The 17,620-nt window shown below is 40.3% G+C and overlaps 1 protein-coding gene across 1 annotated transcript; it reads left to right on the plus strand.

Moving 5' to 3' along the window:
- The first annotated feature begins 1,285 nt into the window (after positions 1–1,285).
- Positions 1,286–16,917, plus strand: GSG1L2 (GSG1 like 2). Its single transcript, XM_074160113.1, has 5 exons — positions 1,286–1,595; positions 3,119–3,166; positions 4,970–5,122; positions 8,560–8,671; positions 16,662–16,917. Exons 1-5 carry the CDS (start codon positions 1,286–1,288, stop codon positions 16,915–16,917), a joined length of 879 nt encoding a protein of 292 aa, XP_074016214.1.
- The last annotated feature ends 703 nt before the right edge of the window (positions 16,918–17,620 follow it).

Below are 17,620 nucleotides of genomic sequence, written 5' to 3' on the forward strand. Positions count from 1 at the left end.
GAGTTCACGAGCGCTACATCCTTGTGAAAATACAGTAACACAAAGCTGTAGGAAAAACAAAAATACCTCGCTCAATCTACAGTCTGGTTTTCTGGGTTGTGAGATTTGCTCTGCCTTTTTAGTCCAGATACCTGCTTGATCCTTTATTCTGCTGCTGGCCATCTTTTCAAGCTGAGATATTCATAACAGTATAAAGCAGGCATTTATCCTGTTTCTTTGAGTTTTATGCTGGGACTTGCCTAGCCCCATGCTTCTCCAACCCTGACATCTTCTGGGTAGAGATTTGTCTTAAAAATCAGAATTATTTTCATTAAAAGATACATATGTGACTTCAGTGTCTGTCCTGCAGTATCATGCTCCCTTAGGGCATGTTTTTTGACCTCACATTTGTAAAATGAAACAATCATTTGCTAACTCTCCTGCTTCTTCTGCTTCTTTGCATCACTTATTTGCATTATAAAACAGGTAGAAAAAGCAATGTATATAGCATGTCAAGCTGGAAATGTTTCTTAGATGAAGGAAAAAAAATACTATTTCACAGAGACAACAAATAGATAGACAAAATGAGGATAATTTAGCTTTTTCTCTGCTGTTTCACCTAACGTGGGCAAGATTTCCATTATGGGTTCATGGAGGCAGACTGGGCAATACCCAGAAGACCATCAATAGCAAACTCATGTAACTTATGACTTTCATTTCTCACTGGTGGAACTTTGAACACATGCAATCATCTTCCCAGTGGTCTTGGGAAGTGCTGTAATCCTGTGAAATGTTCTAATTTAGTAACTGGTTTTATCTCCTTAAGAATTTCTTTATACTAAGGTTCATGACTATAACAGCAAGAATTTATTTATTTCTTAGCTGAGAAATGGAGAAGTTCCATGAGCCTGACTCTACCTGCTGATCAAAGTAAATATGCATATTTTATTTGCATAAGTAAAACTTTTCTTATCACATACTGAGGTATTTCCAATGCTTCTGTGTTCCATGTATCTTTATTCCTGTGATTCATGGTGTATAATTTATTGTCCCACCACCTCATATTTCTTTCACAAGACATTACTGCCAAACAACACTGTCCTATATTTCTCCTTAATCTCTCTGGCCACATGATTGCTGGTCATGCCCATATCTCTGCTTTCTGTCTTAACTACTAAGCTGGTTCAATTTTCTGAGAAGAATGAAGAACGGGATGGTAAATATAGGCAGGTGTTTCACCAGGCAGATGTATATACAGCTTTGTAAAAGGTTGTTTCTGGAATAATTGACAGTGTAGTCCTGGAGGATGTCAGATTCAGTCCCAGCTGCAGACAGACGGCAGAGATCCTCAGCAGCATTTTCTCTCAGTTTTCTGTCATTAGTCTTCTCTATTACAGCATTCAGTAGCAGTTACTGGTGTGAAGGGACAAGAAAAGTTGCCAAACCTTTCTGTACAGGACAGAGCAAAGGGGATCACTGCATCCGCTTTAATAGCCCTGATGCCAACAACAGCAATGCTGTGCAGTATATTTGGGAGACAGGAGATGACAAGTTCGTTGAACGAAAGTTTCATGCTGGGATTTGGTATTCCTGTGAAGAAATTGTAAATGAAGAAGGTGAGTAAAACCATGTAAATTTACTTAAGGAATTAATCAGAGTTCTTCCTACTTATTTGATGTCACCTTCCTCTTTGCTGCAATATTGTGTATGCATTTTAAAGGAGAAAGGATCTGTAAAAAGCCGCTATTCACTGGGAAGGAGAATCTTAGAGGGTACTTCCTACTCCATTCCTAAAAAAATTCCTAATAAATTCTGCAAAGAACTTTAGAGAGACAGGTTGTAGTATAGATGAAGATTTTTATTTTATTCTCCTAACCGGAGCAACCAGTTAATTTACTTTAACAGGAAAGTGCCTTATTTTTCTGTTGTTTTTAGTCCCTTAGGCAAAAATGAACATATTTGCCTTAAATGATTGCTTATGGTCCCCTATGGCAACATAAAAAGCACAATGTAATTCTTTTGTGTGTTTTAAAAATCACCCGAACAATAAAATCTGTGAGATCTAAGTTATTTCATGGATTTCTTCTTAAGCACAGATATTTCTACTTTCTTACTACAATCTCACCTTTCATAAATCAATGCAGAAGAAGATTATTTTCGCCCTGCTAAAATATAATTTGGAGACTTACTAGTCATGACTGAATGAAATTCATGACTAAATGAAATTAGTTTGCCATTAAAGAAAGCTTCTAGTTAATTTTGGATCTTTGTACAAGGGAATTGCTTTCTGATTCAAGAAATAGGCATCTATTGTAAGTCCAGATCAACACTAAGTTTTTCCTCTTATTGTCCTGATCAGTTTACAAATGACAACTAGAACAAAACTTCAGAGAAATCAAATTAGCTGTCATCTGTGCTATAAAATGCAAATATTTTTGCAGTCACCTGTCCTGAAAGTCCAGTTTTACCAGACGGTCTCGTAAGTTATGCCAATTTTAATGGTTAAATGTTGAAGATCGGTATCTCCAAAAGACATCTTTCAGGTGCTGATTGCTATGGATACCAGCGTTGTTTGATTTGTGCATCTGCTTGTCCAACTGAGTGCAGTTAGCAGCTGAAAAACCCAGAGCAGAGCAGAATTAATTCCAAGCGCTTTGTTCACAGCATCTGTGTGGAGGTCAGGAGGTCACATGGGTTGGAAAATCAAAGCTTACAGAAAGAAATTGGAATCAAGCTTAGAGGAAATTTGTGTGAGCAGCAGCCTTGTACTGTAAGGAGAGCAAGTCTTCCTTCACAGGCAAGATGGTATACAGGCTGCCAGTCTTTCAAAGGAACTGATAATTTTCCCATTCCGGCTTTCACAGCTACAACTTTCTGGACATCAATTCATAGTCTTTCTGTAAGTATCCCAGACTCTGTTTCTGCCTTGAAAAAGTCTGGAAGGATTCTCTCACTAAGTAGGTTGATGTACCCAGGACTCCGTGTGTACAAACATACATCAGAAATAGTTTCTCCTGATCATCTCGGTTTGTGCTTTTATGATAGATTTTGCATTTCCTGCTTTCTATTAATCTATTTCTTTAGATCATTACAGAATACAAAATAATGACAAATTTTATTTTGAAATATTTTTTTTTAGGTGAGAAATGTAGAAGCTTCATCAGTTTGACTCCAGCTGCTGATCGAGGTAGATATGCATATTTTTTAGTATAAATAAAACTTTCCTGATCATGTTCACCAACGTGAATATTCTGTATTTCAATATCAAGAAAGTTTGCTTTAATCCCACATAATTTTTGGGCCTTTATTTAGTTTTTCAACTTCAAAATGAAGTCCACATGACTTAAAATATGAATCTATGTCTTTTGAAACCAAGAAGAAAGACTCAGTATCTTAGTCTCTTTATTGCAGCTTGTCACTGTGCACAAACAACTCAAGATTTTGTGAGAAAAAAATGAGATGTGGTTCTTAGTCACACAGACACAGACCTCAGAAAGCACGAGTGGATTATGGGCCATGCCCTGAGAGCTCCTCACACATGAAACCACTGGCGGGCATACTGCTGAAACTAACTCTGTGAACAGCATCAGCAAATGCCACAGGCACCTGCAGGTCAGATCAAGACACCTAAGACAGCACCTAGGTAACTGATAACCACACTGAGAAGCTGTCCCTGAGTAGTGAAATCCTGTGTGGAAATAGACTCCTGCCCTGCACAGAAGAGCGAGCGAGTTCATATTCTGCACGTGCGCATGACTCCTATGTGCACAAAACTCAGGATGCATCAAGCTTACCCCTTCTGAATCATACACAGGGATTATTGTCATTCAGTGCATATGTAATGATGGCTTACTTATCAAAAATGTTAAAATGCAAGATCTCATAGCTGGAGCAGCTAATACTCTGGAGGTCTTGAACAAAATCAGATTTTTTTAGAGAGACAAAGATTTGCTGGAGAAATAAACCTTGCCCAGAAACCCTCACATATAGCCTGGCCCAAGAATTTAATGTCTAAATGGCCTTTGAATGAAAGAAGTCCCACAGACACTGTAAAAGCCTGCAATAGGGGTTACTTACCACGCAAGCATTGTTTACTGCCATATATAATGTTTCGTAATAAATTACATGTCTTAGCAATGTTCCTATTTCTAAGTTGTGAATGTTAGTACATACTTTCACATGAATTCACTGTTTAAGTCTGCAACCAGGTGTCTCAGGACAGACTTCTTTTTAATAAGGTTTGAGAGGGTTGGTGGCCAGTTCTTGCTATAATCTGGACACAAGACCTCCTGCTCCTGTCTATGGGACGTTAGCATGCTAATACTACAACAGCAGGCTGAGAAACTTTAATGGGAATATTAACTTCTTGTGTAAGATGTAATTAACAGATATCAAGAAAGAGATGAATTAGCAGACAATCAGAGAAATTAATCTCGATGAAACATGGAGAGTGGCTGGGCTCACGAAGGTTTCTCTGTCCAAAAAATTAAGATCCTGTTTGGTGGAAAATTAAACCCATGGGGAAAATTTTATTTAATGACTAAACCCTCAGGCTACGTGGTTGGGTGGGCGGCCTTCCCGTTTGCTAGCTGGATAGCATGGTCTGCTGTTTAGTACAGTTCTCTCTGGACTCAGCAACTGTGGTGTCAACAACTAGATAATTCGATAGTAATTCTTCTTTTTATATTAACTTTGGTTCATGGTAATTTTAGAATAGCTACTGAGTATAAAACCATAGTGCCCCACCTTGTATTGTAAGCTTCTTAAGTGTACAGCAGGAATGTGCAAGCGCTCTACTAAATGGCAAAATCAGTAGAGAGAATTATAATTTAGGGTGTCCATTGACCTTGAATTCTTCCTATAGGTGTTATAATAGCATCCTCACAGCCTTTGTTTAATATTGTGTAAACAATATAAATGAAGAAGCAAGAAATGATGAAAATACTAAATGATTGCTTATAATATCAGTGCTATTGATTTGGTTTTCCAGGGGTTTTATGGCTGTCTATTGTAGCAGAGCTTCTGTACATCATTTTGCTTCTGAGTGGAGCCATTCTTATGTCAGTAGAAATGTGCTACTACAGTACTGTCATTGACGGACTAAAGATCAACGCCTTTTCTGCAGTAGTCACCGTATTAGCAGGTACAGTTAAGGATCTCAGTTTATTACATCCAGAAAATGCAATAGTGATAGACTTCCACCTGAAAATGAATAGCATTGTCCAAGTTTCAAAATTATTACAATACCTGTAGAGACACTAACAATACAAGATAAAGCAAAGTTTTATGGAAAATATTATTTTCAATTAATTAAGTCTTAATAGAATTATTTTTATATCTTATTTATAGTTTTTATTATTTTAAACTTAATTATTTTCATTTTATAATTTTTAATTTAATTGTCAGGTTGGTTGCCAAAGTTAAAAAAGTAACATACTCTTCCAAATAACTTGTTTGTTGGGTTTTTTTAATTTCCAATGTGTTAAGACTAAAATTAGCAATAGAGAAATTAAAATGACACTTTCAAGAGGGAATAAATTGTAATAATTGTTAGTAGAGAATCGTCATTAAAATTGTCTTTAATTTTCTGCATATTAATTCTTAATCCAGTGATATTTAATCACAGGATCCTAGGCAAATTCAATTTGGAAGAAACTTCAGGGGGTCCATAGTCCAATCTAAGGAATCTGGCCTGAATTCAGTGCTGACTGTGTTGAGCAGGAGGAGGTTGGACCAGAGACTTCTGAAGGTGTCTTGCAACCTGAAGTACTCTGTGATTCTGTCTATATTACAGAATTATTACTGAGGAATGTTGCAGTAAAACCAGCATGAGCATGAGCAATGTTTCATAGAGTTTCATAGAGTTATTCATTTTGGAGCCAGAAGCAATCATACCAGCCACTGACTATAATTTCTTGTGGAACACAGGCCACTGCGCTTCATATGGTCAGGATTGTTTCAAGTTCAAAGTGATTTATACTTGGTGAAACTGTATCTTTTAGAATAGCACCTAATTGGAAGCAAACACCTGGCAGATGGCAAAGAATTAATCTCAAGATTATCTTTCTCTTTCAAAATTTTGGGCTTTGATCCTAATCCTAATGTTTCTTGATTTAGTGTTCATGCATTTGTGATTGTTGTGCCTTTCTTCATGAATTAAAGACTTTTTATTACACTTTTTCCTCTTAAACATAATCACACATTTAATTCATTGGCACATGATTCCTTCCTCAGTTAACTTTCACACATTTGAAGGTTGCTATCTCAGCTCCCTGTAGCCCAGAGCACAGTCCACAAATTTTGTTGCCTGTGAACTCTGAGAACCTGCCGGAATATCTCTTTTCTTTTGAATGACTTTCCTAAAAGGTGTCCAACTAGTTAAAAATCTCTATTATCACCAGTTCTACTAATTGCTTAAAAAAAAAGCCCCATTTCTCCTGTACCTCGTGATTCACTGTCACGTCTATTTCCAAAGAAAGAGTATCAAATTTTATTCAACTCTTTAGACAGTTTTGCCCACTCTTAGCAACTTTCCCCTCTCCCAGTAATCATAAATATTCACTTTTATTAATATTCTTTTTTGCTTCAGCATGTGCAGTATTATGGAGGCTTACACACCAGGCAGCAAGCTTTTCCTGGACATTACGTTTACTTCTATTAGTAAAATTTCTTGAAATATTAACAAGTTGAAGAGCATCTGTCTTAGCTGTTAAACTTATGTCTAAGTCCTTTATAGATATAAACTAAATCTGGTTGCCCTAATCTGTAATGAGGACGCACTTTCTTGTACAAACATGCTCTCGATTCTAGCAGACAAATGCAAATTAAAATTCAGCTGCTGGAAACAGTAACTGCATAATTCTAGCTATATTGAAAGCACACAATTAAAAAAAACTGTTACAGTATTTAACCACTGAAAAAAACCCATATTAAAGCTAGTGTTTGATTTCTCAGTTCCCTCAGTCTTTAGCTTAGACTGAATAAAAACCTAAAATGTATGTTCTAACTTACGCAGAACATGGTGAAGTCACAGTGTGAAATTTTCTGACCATACTTGGGTAGGTTTTTAATGTCCCACATACAGCTTTTGACTCTACAGAACTTATTATTCTAATTTGTGACTGTTTTCTCTTAAATACATGTGCATTGCTAGTTAACTGCACTGCTATGAAATACAAATTACTGATACCTATATACTGTTGTTGTCAGTGGGCTTTGATGAAAATGAATATTGGCAGGCACCCATATATGACTGTGCTTGCCATTTATATCTATATTAGTTAAATTTTCACCATTCCTCAGGTACCAAACTGCCCTGCTGTCGCTCACTGCTGAAATGTTGAGCCTGACTCAGAATTTAATCCTTGTACGAGAGCTAAGAGGAGAGCTCCAGAACAGGAGCTCATGTTCACATTACAGTTATACGCATTTCTAGGCACTCAGACTGGAGGACTGAGGACAGACACTCATGTAACTCAAAAATGGCTACAACATACCATCTGTCTGGTGAGATATGGACAATTGGCCTCCATTCTCTAATAGCCACATCGGCAGTCAATTTTCTCCCAACAGTTTATTGAGGAATGGGATATCAGGTTCATGGTTGTGTTTCACAGCATGAAGCTCTTGGCTCTGCGTTACTTACAAGAGCTCTCCTAACAGCCCCTTGATGGTGTTTCAGGCAATATCAGTATTTCAGGGAAGACCATTTCGCACTGATTACTGAAGCCAGGTCATTTTTAGCCCTGACTCGTTATGCCGGAGGATGTGTCCTAGACTGAGAGATACTGTGTGCTAGCTATCTAGTTTTGTAAGAATTCATGAAACAGACCTACTTTAGGAACACCTAACAAATTGGGTCTTGTAAGTTTGGTGGGAGAACATCTGCTCTGAAAAGCTGATGTGTTTTAGACAGTGGAATATCGGTTGATACTGCAAAGGTATTCATGGATTTGTAAATGAAGCTGGAAACAAAAAAATAGATGTTCACAGGGAAGTTCACTACTGGAAGACAAAATGCTAAGGGAAAACAGGTCCCCTTAGGATTAGGCAGCAGCCTAGTAACACTTTTGAAAATTAAATTATTAAATATAATCCCCTTTCATAATCTGGATTTCAGTGCTTTTTAGTGTGTTTGTTCACTTTTTCATTCATCTATATAACATTGATAAATCTTGCTGCATTTAAGGCATTGGGAAAGGACATGCCTTTGAAAACAGTGGGAAACGTGTCCTGTGCAATGCAACCGAGCGATACTTTGTTGAATTACTAAGAAGTTTGCAGAGGATGAGAGCCAACTAACTTGTTTCCTTTTAAATTCTATGGGCTGCATGTTCCATTGCTCCCTTAGATTCCCCTAGTATACAGAGTAAGTGTCAAGGAACTGTTTTAGTGATTGTATTGCCATATACATGACACATAAATACACTTAGATTATAAAGTCTGGTATTTTCGAGTGATTTATATAATTCATATACTTCACATGGTATTCTTCAGGAGCTCAAGGGACAACTGCAAAAATTTGACAAAGAATGTCCTCAATTTGCATTTTCTAATGTTCTTTTGATATTATATTTTTAGGTCTTCTGGGCATGGTTGCTCACATGATGTACACAACTGTATTTCAAATGACTGTAAATCTTGGTCCTGAAGACTGGAGACCTCACACATGGGATTATGGCTGGTCCTATTGGTACATATTGGTTTATATTCGGTTCTTCCATTACATTTCAGTCACTTCATCCTATGTTCAACGAATGTATACCTAATGTATAGGGAATGGGTCTACCTTATTTCTACTTATTTCTAGTAACCAGAAATAATTATTTTATTTCTACTTATTTCTACTAACCATTTTTTTAGTAACCAGCTGTTTTTCTCCAAATTCATTTGATTTAGATTACTGCATAGAATGTGTAAGCTTGTGGGATTTTCATTTGCCATCCTTTAGACAGTACAGAGACCTCCAACTGCTCTGCACAAAGCAGAGGTTCTTCTCCATACACATCAGACCCAGATTTAGTACCCTCGTCTCCAAAGATAATGGCCTTGCTTAAGTTGTTTAAAACTCTGCCAGCTTTAGCCATTTAGGCTGAATTTTTCCTAATCAGATATATGCTTCATGTTGTTGGATCTGAAATTTCAGACAAGATAGTTAAAATTTTTGAAAACAGGCTTTGTTAAAAGCACATTATTTTGGCCCTGTAAATAATTGCAACATATCCTCTGAGGAGATCTAGTGAATTTATTAAGAAAGAACACTGTTTAGATGATTTTTGCTATAGCACTGTCTTTAAAAATCCATCAAATCTGATCAATAGCAAGCATTTGAATGTTCAGGTGCTGGAAACTGCTATTTCCCTAACTGTGAATGAGAAAAAGAATAGGGATAGCTGCATTAGGTTAAATCAAAAGTCAGTATTTTGAGTCAGGAGGGCAGAGCTCAGCCTGATTGTTTCCTTCATACATGCTCTGGCAGCCAAGATCACAGCTCATTGTCGCTCATTCTTGTTGCTCTTTCTACTTGTATTGTACCAGTATCAAACAAGAGCTTATAGCTGCATGCAGTTTTTATGATGCAGTCTCACTCGGGAATTTTGTGGTGAAATAGGGGTTTCTTTTGTCTTTTGTGCTGTTACTTTTCAGCTTCCTAATAACTCAGATCTCATTTGAAAGCCACTGTACATTGCTCTGCATCTTTCCAGGAGTCTGTTTCCCAGGCAGCAGCAGTTTTTTTGAAGCTATTGCTGTATATATATAAATGGAGATGTTTCTCTAGTGCTTTTAGAGCACTGAACGATGGGCCTGCTCAGTACTCCCAAGTTGGAGATTAGCCAGATCATGACAAATGATGTATCCTATCCTGTTTGTCCAGCAGATGAAGTGGCTCAGCACCTGTATGTCACCCATTTGCTCAAAGTGGAAAGGATGGTCCCCCTTCTGTCAGGAAGAACTGGTCTGAGAAGGTCCAATACCAAGTATCCAGACAACACCCAGGACAATGTCCAAGTTGCTACTTAGTTGCCACTGTCCAAGGGCTATGGATACCCTCAACTGGTATCATAGGAGCTGTACAGGATCCTCAAATAGTGCCTTCTTTCCTCTTTTCAGACTTAGACACTTTTAGCTTCTATGACTCTCACTGCTTCCATTCATTCATGCTTTTATTCTTGAAATATTAATTTGGTTTCCCTGGTTTGGGACTCTGATCTCTTTTCTGGAAGGTGCCTCAACTCAGGAGGGTTATTCCTCCTGAGGTGCAGGACCCTACACTTGCCCTTATTGAATTTCATCAGGTTCCTTCACCGCCCAACCTTCTAGCCTGTCTAGGTCTCACTGAATGCCAGCACAGCCTTCTGGTGTGTCAGCCATCCCTCTCAGTTTTGTGCCATCAGCAAACTTGCTGAGGGTACACTCTGTCCCCTCGTCCAAGTCATTGATGAATATGTTGACTAAGACCTGAGCCAGTACTGACACCACTGGCTACAGGCCTCCAACTGGACTCTGCACCGCTGATCACAACCTTCTGTGCTCTGCCACTCAGCCAGTTCTCACTCCACCTCACTGTCCACCCATCCAACCCACACTTCCTAAGCTTAACTGTAAGGATGTTATGGGAGACAGTGTCAAAAGCCTTGCTGTAGTCAAGACAGACAAGATCCACTGCTCTTCTCTCATCCACCCAGCCAGCCATTCTATTGTAGAAGGCTATCACATCGGTCAAGCATGATTTTCCCTTGATGAATCCATGCTGACCACTCCCAATGACCTTTTTTTCTTCTACATGCTTAGAGATGTCATCCAGGATGATCTGTTCCATAACCTTTCCAGGAATGGAGGTGAGGCTGACCAGCCTGTAGTTTCCTGGATCCTCCTTCTTGCCCTTTTTGAAGACTGGAGTGACATTGGCTTTCCTCCAGTCCTGAGGCACCTCTCCTGTTCTCCATGACTTTTCAAAGATGGTGGAGAGGTTTCGCAATAACATCTGCCAGTTCCCTCAGCACTTGCGGGTACATCCCATCAGAGCCCATGGATCTGTGGGTGTCAAGTTTTCTTGATCTCTAACCTGATCCTCCACAATTGAGGGACAGTCTTCCCTACTCCAGGCTCTCTCTCCTACCTCTAGGGTCTGGAGTTCTTGAGGGCCAGCCTTAGCAGTGAAGACTGAAGCAAAGAAGGCATTCAGTAATTCTGCCTTCTCTGCATCCTCCGTGACTAGGGCACCCACCTCATTCAGCAGTGGGTCCACATTTTTCCTTGTCTTCCTTTTACTGCTGATGTACTTGAAGAAGCCCTTCTTATTGTCTTTGATATCTCTTGCCAGGTTTGATTCCAAGTGGGCCTTAGGCTTCCTCATTGTATCCCTGCATACTCTGACAGTGCTCCTATACGTCTCCCAAGTGGCCAGTCCTTTTTTCCACATTTTATAAACTCCCTTCTTCCATCTGAGTTTTTCCAGAAGTTTCCTGTTCATCCATGCAGGTTTCCTGCATCCTTTGCCTGATTTCTTGTTCCTAGGGATGCACCGATCTTGAGCTTGGAGGAAGTGGTGCTTAAATATTAGCCAGCTCTCTTGCACCCCCCTTCCTTCTAGAGCCTTAGCCCATGGGATTCCTTGAAGTATGTGTTTGAAGAGGCCAAAATTCTCCTGAAGTTTGGGGGTTTAATTCTACTTTTTCCCCTGCTTCTTCCACGCAGGATTGTGAACTTCACCATCTCATGGTCACTGCAGCCAAGGCTACCCCCAACCAGTAACCAGATTAAGCAAGCTAAAACCTAGATAGAATTAAATTTGTCGAGGGACATCAAGGACAACAAGAAAAACTTCTATGAGTATGTCAGAGATAAAGGCAAGACTGGGGAAGACGTGGGCCCTCTCCGGAAGGAAACGGGAGACCTGGTCACCCAGGATATGGAGAACACTGAGGTACTAAATGACGACTTTTTCGCCTCGGTCTTCACTGGCAAGGGTTCTAACAATACCACCCAAGTTGCAGAAGGCAAAAACAGGGGCTATGAGAATGAATAATCACCCACTGTAGAAGACCAAGTTTAAGACCATCTAAGGAACCTGAAGGTGCATAAGTCCATGGGACCTGATGAAATCCATCCATGGGTCCTGAGGGAGCTGGTGGATGAAATTGCTAAGCTGCTTTCCATTATACTTGAAAAGCCATTGCAGTCTGGTGAAGTTCCCATTGACTGAAAGGGGGAAACATAACCCCCATTTTCAAAAAGGGAACAAAGGAAGACCTGGGCAACTACAGGCCAGTCAGTCTCACCTTCATACCTGGCAAGATCATGGAGCAGATCTTCCTGGAATCTCTGGTAAGGCACATGCAAAATAAAGAGGTGATTGGTGACAGCCAACATGGCTTCACCAAGGGCAAGTCATGCTTGACAAATTTGATGACCTTCTATGATGGCGTTACAGCATTGGTAGATAAGAGGAAAGCAATAGGTGTAATCTACCTGGACTTATGCAAAGCGTTTTACACTGTCTCACATGACATCCTGGTCTCAAAATTGGAAAGGCCTGGTTTTGATGGATGGACCACTCAGTGGATGGAGAACTGGCTGGACGGCCACACTCAAAGGGTTGTGGTTAATGGCTCGATGTACAAGTGGCGCCCAGTGACTAGTGGTGTTCCTCAGGGGTCAGTACTGGGACCAATACTGTTTAACATCTTTGTCAGAGACATGGACAGTGGAATTGAGTGCACCCTCAGCAAGTTTGCTGATGACGCCAAGTTGTGTGGCATGGTTGACACGCTGGAGGGAAGGGATGCCATCCAGAGGGACTTGGACAGGCTTGAGAGGTGGGCCCATGCAAACCTCATGAACTTTAACAAGGCCAAGTGCAAGGTTCTGCACCTGGGATATGGCAATCCTAAGCACAAATACAGTTTGGGCAGAGAATGTATTCAGAGCAGCCCTGAGAAGACAGAGTTGGGGTACTGGTGGATGAAAAGCTGGACATGAGCTGGCAATGCAGTCGCAGGCAACCTGTAAGCTGCATCAAAAGAATCCTTCGCTGCATCAAAAGAAGCATGGTCAGCAGGTCAAGGGAGGTGATTCCAGCCCTCTACTCCACTCTCATGAGGTGCCACCTGGAGTACTGTGTCCAGCTCTGGAGTCCTCAGCACATGAAGGACATGGACCTGTCAGAACGAGTCCAGAGGAGGGCCACGAAGACGATCAGAGGGCTGGAGCACCTCTCCTATGAAGATAGGCTGAGAGAGTTGTGGTTGTTCAGCCTGGAGAAGAGAAGGCTCTGGGGAGAACTTAGAGGTCCATTCCAGTCCCTAAAGAGACTCCATGAAAGCTGGGGAGGGAACTCTTTACCAGGGAGTAGATCCATAGGACAAGGAGGAATGGTTTTAAACTGAAAGAGAGATATCTATCAGATATTAGGAATAAATTCTTTGCTGCGAGGGTAGTGAGGCACCCGAACAGGTTGCCCAGAGAAGTTGTGGATGCCCCATCATTGGAACTGTTCAAGACCAGGTTTGATGGCTTTGAGCAACCTGGTCTAGTGGGAGGTGTCCCTACCCATTGCAGGGTGGTTGAAACTCGATGGTCTTTAAGGTCCCTTCCAACTCTAACCATTCTATGATTCTATAACCTTCACATCCCCAACAAGACCTTCTTTGTTTGTTAGTACAAGGTCCAGCAGAGCACCCCTCCTCATTGGTTCATCCACCGCCTGTGTCAAGAAGTTATCATCAATGCTCTGCAGAAATCTCCATGTCTGTGCATGCCTGGCTGTGTTGTCTTTCCAGCAAATATCAGGGTAGTTGAAGTCCACCATGAGAACCAGGGCCTTGTGACTGTGAGGCTATTTCCAGCTCTCTGTAGAAGGCCTCATTGACTTCCTCTTCCTGATCTGGTGGTCTGAGGTAAACACCCACAAAAGTATCTCCCATATTAGCCTGCTCCTTAATTCTTACCCATAAGCTCTCAACACGTTCTTCATCCTCCCCTGGGCAGAGCTTGCTACATTCCAGTTACTGTGTCACATAGAGAGCATCTCTGCTACCATGCCCCACTGGCCTGTCTTTCCTAAAAAGGATGTAGCCATCCATGACAGCATTCCAATCATGTGAGCTATCCCACCATGTCTCTGTAACTGCAGTGATATCATGGCCCTGTGATTGCATACAGATCTCTACTTCTTCCTGTTTATTCTCCATGCTGTGTGCATTGGGGTACAGGCATTTCGGAGAGGCAGCTGAGAGTGAGGGTTTCCCTGGAGGCAGCAAGAGGATCTACCGCAGCCATCCACACCCTTGAGGTGGTCAGCCTTCTGGATCTTGTCTTGGGAGTCAGCTAAAGAACGTTTGTCACTGCTGTGGTTAGCCTGGCTTATTTCCCAGTTCGCTTGAGCATTGCAACCCTGGACCCCACCCCTCAAGTCCTTCAGTTTAAAGCCTGCTTCAACAAGTTGGCCAGCCTGGTGCCAAATATTCCCTTGCCCCTTCTAGACAGGTGGATCCCCTCCCTCTCTAACAGGCCATAATCATCAAAAAATGTCCCATTGTCATAAAAACCAAAACCCTCACAATAGCACCAGCCACATAGCCAGGAGTTGGTATGCATTATCAGCCCTTTGCTGGCTGCTCCCTTTTCTCTGGCTGGTAAAATGGAGAAGATGACTTGGGCACCAATTTTTTTCACTTGTACTCCCAGGGCTTTATAGCCCTCCTTAATTGTGACCAGGTTCTGGCTTGCAGTCTCATTCATGCCCACCTGAAAGAGTAACAGTGGGTAACAGACCATGTCCTTGGCAAGTTGTGGCACCATGTCAGCAACATCTTGAACCTTAGCTCCCAGGAGGCAGCATACCTCACATGACTCCCTGTCAGGGCAGTAGATGGGTGCCTTAGTGCCCTTTAACAGGGAGTCACCCTCTACTAGCACTCATCCTTGGTTTTTTTCTATGCCTATTGTGTGCTGCCAGTGCAGGTCCACCTGGCGGACTTTGATCCTGGTTGTCTGTAGCTGCTAAAGCTTAATATCTGTTTTTAGTTTTGATGCCAGAGGGTAGGGGCTGAATAACAGAGGGTAGGGGCTGAACTTCATCAGTTCTCTCTAGTGAGGTGGGAAACTCCCCATTTTTTCCAAATTTTGTATGGAAAAGCAAAATTTCCATCAAAAACTTTGAAGAATCACACTGATATCCTCTTATTGTTGAAGAAAGTAATTTATTTCCGTCCTTTGTTTTTTTTCTCTTTTAACATGGTATTGGTCTACAAGAGAATCTGCTCATAAGAAATTAATTTCTTTCAGTTCTTGCTAAGAGGCTTTTATAGAAACTTTCTTTAAATTGGTTTCTCTTATGTCATTGAGTCCTTCAAAGGGTTCAACAGATGGATTAGGAAGAGAACCTTCAACAAAAGCTGTGCTTCATAATATCAGTTCTAGCAATTCATCTACTAATGCTACTGTGCTTCAGTTATTCAGCCAAAATTGCCTTCTATGTGAATCAGGACTACTGCAGACCTATTACTCCTTCTCTACCATGGTTGGCTTAATCCATGGGTTACATACCACCATAGGTAGGCCTGCTGTCCCATTCTTGCTCCATTCACATGGGGAGGTAAATCTGTCTCCTTTTCATTTTTCCCTATTCTTGCTATCTCTTTGTTATAAAAGCTCCTCTGTGGCTCCCCACATTTCAGAGTTAGTCAGGGTGTAGTTTGACTGACTTTAGGAGCAAAGATAGTTTAAGCTGCTCCTCTTCTTGCTGCTTCTAGGACCCTTCACATATACGTGCCATACTCCACCACCCTCAAATTCTTTCAATACATCTGGTTGTCTGATCACCCTGGAAACCAAAACTCGCTAAAAATAATGAAGAAAAAAAAAAAAAAAGAGGAGCTATTTAAAAACCTAAATGAGTTTGTTGAACTACAACAAGGATGTGGGAACAAACAGCTCTGAGGGAGAGGAGAGATAAGCAGGAGTTTCTTAAACTGATTTCTCCACCAAAGTACATTTTTTGTAAGATAATCATGACCTTGTCACGTTAAGAAAAGCTCTGATGAGTAACTTCCCCCATTGTGAACTCCAATTCATTACATTGTGGCCATATTTTTATGTGCTACTTATACACCTCCAGCATGCATTCCCACTCAAGTAGTTTCACATATTTTTAGCAAATTGTACCTCATCATCATTTTTTAGTTCCATCTTCTTATGGTTATACTTTCAGCCTTTCAGAGTTCGTATTCTTTTCTCCCTGTTTAGTCACGACCTGTATTTTCTCAGGAATGCATTTCGGTGTTAAGCCCGCTTTAGTCAGCTATTTAATTGTGCCTCCTCTTTTATTTTTAACCCTTTTGGATAACTGGCACACATTTTTCTCAGTGTCACCTGTGAGATTTGTAATCTCAATAACGGCACCTTTTAAGTTTTTTATGCATCGTCATTTGTCATAGTTCCTCTTTCTGATATTAAACAGGAATGCTAAATGTGAATATTACAACCAATATGTAGAGGTCAACTACTTAAGTCAGGTATGTGGATAGTCATTAACCAAGAACCTATTCCTCCCCCACCATGCTCCTCTCTCCCTAATATACACCAATACAATCACATGTATGCAGTATTTTCAAAAATAAAATTGAAGGATGTGGATATGAAAATGTTCTGCTAATTTCTGATAACCTTTTTGTTTATAGCCTCGCATGGGCTTCCTTCGCGTGCTGTATGGCTGCAGCTGTCACCGCTATTAACAAATATACAAAAACTATTTTGGAATTCAAGCACAAAAGAAAAATGCTGGAAAGGAACTTAAAGATTAAATACAAGTTTCCTGATCATACAGCTCCAGAGAAAGCTTGCAATGTGTACATGAACTCTTTTCACAACTGTACAGAGGACCCTGCACACCCAATAAAAGGCTTGCGTCACCTGGCAACTATTTCAGTTCTGTAAATTTGAACTGTATCTCAACACATCCTGTAAATCATAATACTAGAACAGAATGGAACAGTATTAATTAATAAAAATGTATATTTGTGTAGCATTGGTTAATTTTCTTAATAAAGAAATGATATTTCCATGGATGTTTTAAGGAAGTCTTAGTATTGGAAAAGTAGATTCGGGTGTCTCAGTTCAGAAAAAGACAGTCACACAGGTCCTCCACTGCTCTGATTTTTAAGCAGTCTGTAATGCTAATATGAAGTATGTGAGTTAGAATTTCAGAGTATTATGGATTTCCACCCTAATTCTTTATTGAAAAGACTGTAAAAAATCCCATCCCCAAACCAAAACCAAAACCCCAAAAAAGCAGAGCAGCAAATAAGGCAGCCCACATGTGGTGCATGGCTTGAATGATTCATTTTCTAGTAAAGGTACAATATCTGTGGGAAAATGTGTGTATTACAGCTTATGATTCAAGAGTTTAACCATACGATTAGTGGTAGGATTTTCTGTGAAAGAAAGGCTAATAGAGGGAAGATGCTTTCAGTGTAAATACTGCTCATTTAAAATGGCTACAAGGCAAACAGAAATCTCAAGATACAAGGTTGTAGACAGCACACTACTCACCTATGAAATTCTGTAGGTATCATTCTGACAAGTGTCATAAAGAATCCAACTTTGATTCATGATTATTATACATGAAGAATAATCTACA

The sequence above is a fragment of the Numenius arquata genome, chromosome 17, assembly GCF_964106895.1.
Source record: "Numenius arquata chromosome 17, bNumArq3.hap1.1, whole genome shotgun sequence".
Classification (NCBI taxonomy): Eukaryota; Metazoa; Chordata; class Aves; order Charadriiformes; family Scolopacidae; genus Numenius; species Numenius arquata.